The 2353-nt window shown below is 49.9% G+C and overlaps 1 protein-coding gene across 1 annotated transcript; it reads left to right on the plus strand.

Annotated features, from left to right (window-relative positions):
- Positions 1-1553: 1553 nt before the first annotated feature.
- On the plus strand, positions 1554-1904 carry LOC119811170 (keratin-associated protein 17-1). The gene has a single exon (XM_038324799.1). The coding sequence runs from the start codon at positions 1554-1556 to the stop codon at positions 1902-1904; it is 351 nt and encodes a 116-aa protein (XP_038180727.1).
- Positions 1905-2353: the final 449 nt, after the last annotated feature.

Raw genomic sequence — 2353 nt, forward strand, 5'->3', positions numbered from 1 at the left:
CAGAACCTGGAAACAGCCTATATGTTCCTCAACTGAGGAGTGGATAATGAAAATGTGGTGCATTTGCACAATGGAGTGTTATCCAACAGTTAAAAATAATGACACCGTGAAATTTTCAGACCAGTATTCATAAGTACTGAGCCGTCTCTCCAGACCTTCAATGTTCCCATTTTAATGAAATGTTTTGATTTTCAGTGACTCTTCTTCCCTCCCTCCCTCCCTTGCTCCCTCCCTTTCTTCTTTCTCTTTTCCCATTTCCTTCTTTACTTCCTTTCTTTGTTCCCCTCCTCTTTCCTCCCTCCCTTCCTCCTTTTCTTCCTTCCTCTTTCCCCTTCCCTCCCTCTTTTCTTCCTCCCTCACTTCCCATCTGTTACTTTCTCTTTTTTCTCTTCCTCATTCTCTCTCCTTCTTTCATTTCCACCTCTCCCTTCCCATTTTTCCTTTGTTTCCTTCCTCTCTTTTTCCTTCCTTCCTTCTTTCTTCCTTCCCTCCTTTCTCTTTCTCTCTTCTTTTAGTCATTCCCACAACTCTTCTTTCTCTCTTGCTCCTTCCTTCCCTCCCTTCTTCTCCCTCATCTCTTCCTCTCCTTCCCTCCCTCTTTCTTTCCTTCCCTTCTTTCCTCCTTCCCTCCCTCTCTCCTTCCTTCCATTTCCTTTTCCCTTCCTCATTTCCCCCTTCCCCTTCCTACTTCCCTCCCTCCTCATTATCTTTCTTCATGCCATTCCTTTGTTTCCTCTCCTTGCCTCCTTTCCTTTTTCATTTTCATCTTCTATTCCAGAAAAGCCTGGGGCTGGGGGTAACAGGTGCTGCCCCGAGCTCTTCCTGCCTGTGTAGAGAAGTGTAAATGTTCAGTCCATCGCAGCCCTAAGAGAATGTGGCTCCCCAGCCTTTTGCAGTTTTATGGCGAGTCTATCTGCATTTCACAAGTCAGTTATTACTCGTGATTGATGCTCACCTGCCAAGCCTAAACAAACGTGCAGCACACAGCCACATACCTCACACAGACACAAATATTTGCTTTTCTCACATGGCTGGGGAGAGAACGTCATTCTACGGGGGAGGAGCCTCAGCATCAGGCCCTCAGCTGCAGCCTCCGTGTGGGCAAAAGACTCATCCATTCTTATTTTTCTAGTTCTTTAGGGCCAGCATCCATGAAAACAGGCTGCATGGTCAGTCAGAGGAGTCTCCTTTTTGCCACCAGAGAAGATTCGGGAGAGGAGCCAGAGCAGATTCTTTGGCCAGCTTCTCCTTCCTCTTCCCAACCTGGTTAATGACAGGTCTTTTCCCAGATGTATTTTTACCCTCTGGACAAATAGCAGTTGGGTCGAGTGGGGCTTTTTTTATGAGTTGAGGTACTCACGTCTGGAAAATAAACAGGCAGCTAATGAGACGTTCTTATGGAAACCAGCATAAATAATAACAAAGCAAACATCCTGTCCCTTGTGCCAACACCCCTGGGTGAGGAGATATAAAAGCTGCTGTCCAGCTGGCCACTGTCAGACCTAGGGGAAACTCGGCCGCGTTCCTGACCTGCGACCTGACCGGCTGGGACCATGGGGTGCTGCCCGGGAGACTGCTTCAACTGCTGCTCCCAGGAACAAGAATGCTGTGAGGAGTGTTGCTGCCAGCAGGGTTGCTGTGGCTGCTGTGGCCCTTGCTGTGGCTCCTGCTGTGGCTGTGGAGGCTCTGGCTGTGGAGGCTCTGGCTGCGGATCTGGCTGCTGCGGGTCTAGCTGCTGTGGATCTGGCTGTGGGGGCTGTGGAGGCTGCGGAGGCTGCGGAGGCTGTGGAGGCTGCGGAGGCTGTGGGGGCTGCGGAGGCAGTTGCTGTGGCTCAGGCTGCTGTGGCGGCGGATGCTGTGGTCCAGTGTGCTGTCAGCCCACACCTGTTTGTGAAACAAAATGAAGACCCTCCTCTATACATGAGGCAGTGTTGGGGACAGCTTCGGCCTATTCAGATGGAGACCTCCTCATCTCCTGACTCCTTCATACCTCCAAGACCTGCCTGTCATGCTCTTTCTGAGAGGAGAGCTTGTCCTGGTGTGTAAGGCACTCAGGACTAAAGAGCCATTTCCTGGCAGAAAATTAAAGCTGAGTTCCAATGAGGTGGTGGTCACCAGGTTCAATGTTTGCATGAAGTCAAATGCCTTGCAGCTATGAGACATTCTCTTACTCTTTGGGCCTGTTGGTCCCCACCCCAGAGTTCTTCTCCTCTGAAACTTTGTCAACCTTTTAATAAATTCAAGCATGCTGGCTACCCTATCAGTCTTCCTGGCTCTTCCTTCAACCTTCCAAGGGCCCACTAGGAAGATTTACTCCGGCAACCACCTAGAGACTGCACAGTACAGTTTGTAC

The sequence above is a fragment of the Arvicola amphibius genome, chromosome 4, assembly GCF_903992535.2.
Source record: "Arvicola amphibius chromosome 4, mArvAmp1.2, whole genome shotgun sequence".
In the NCBI taxonomy this organism is placed as follows: Eukaryota; Metazoa; Chordata; class Mammalia; order Rodentia; family Cricetidae; genus Arvicola; species Arvicola amphibius.

Coding starts and splice junctions, on each gene's coding strand:
- LOC119811170 (XM_038324799.1), top strand. CDS start 1,554: ATGGGGTGCTGCCCGGGAGACTGCTTCAACTGCTGCTCCCAGGAACAA.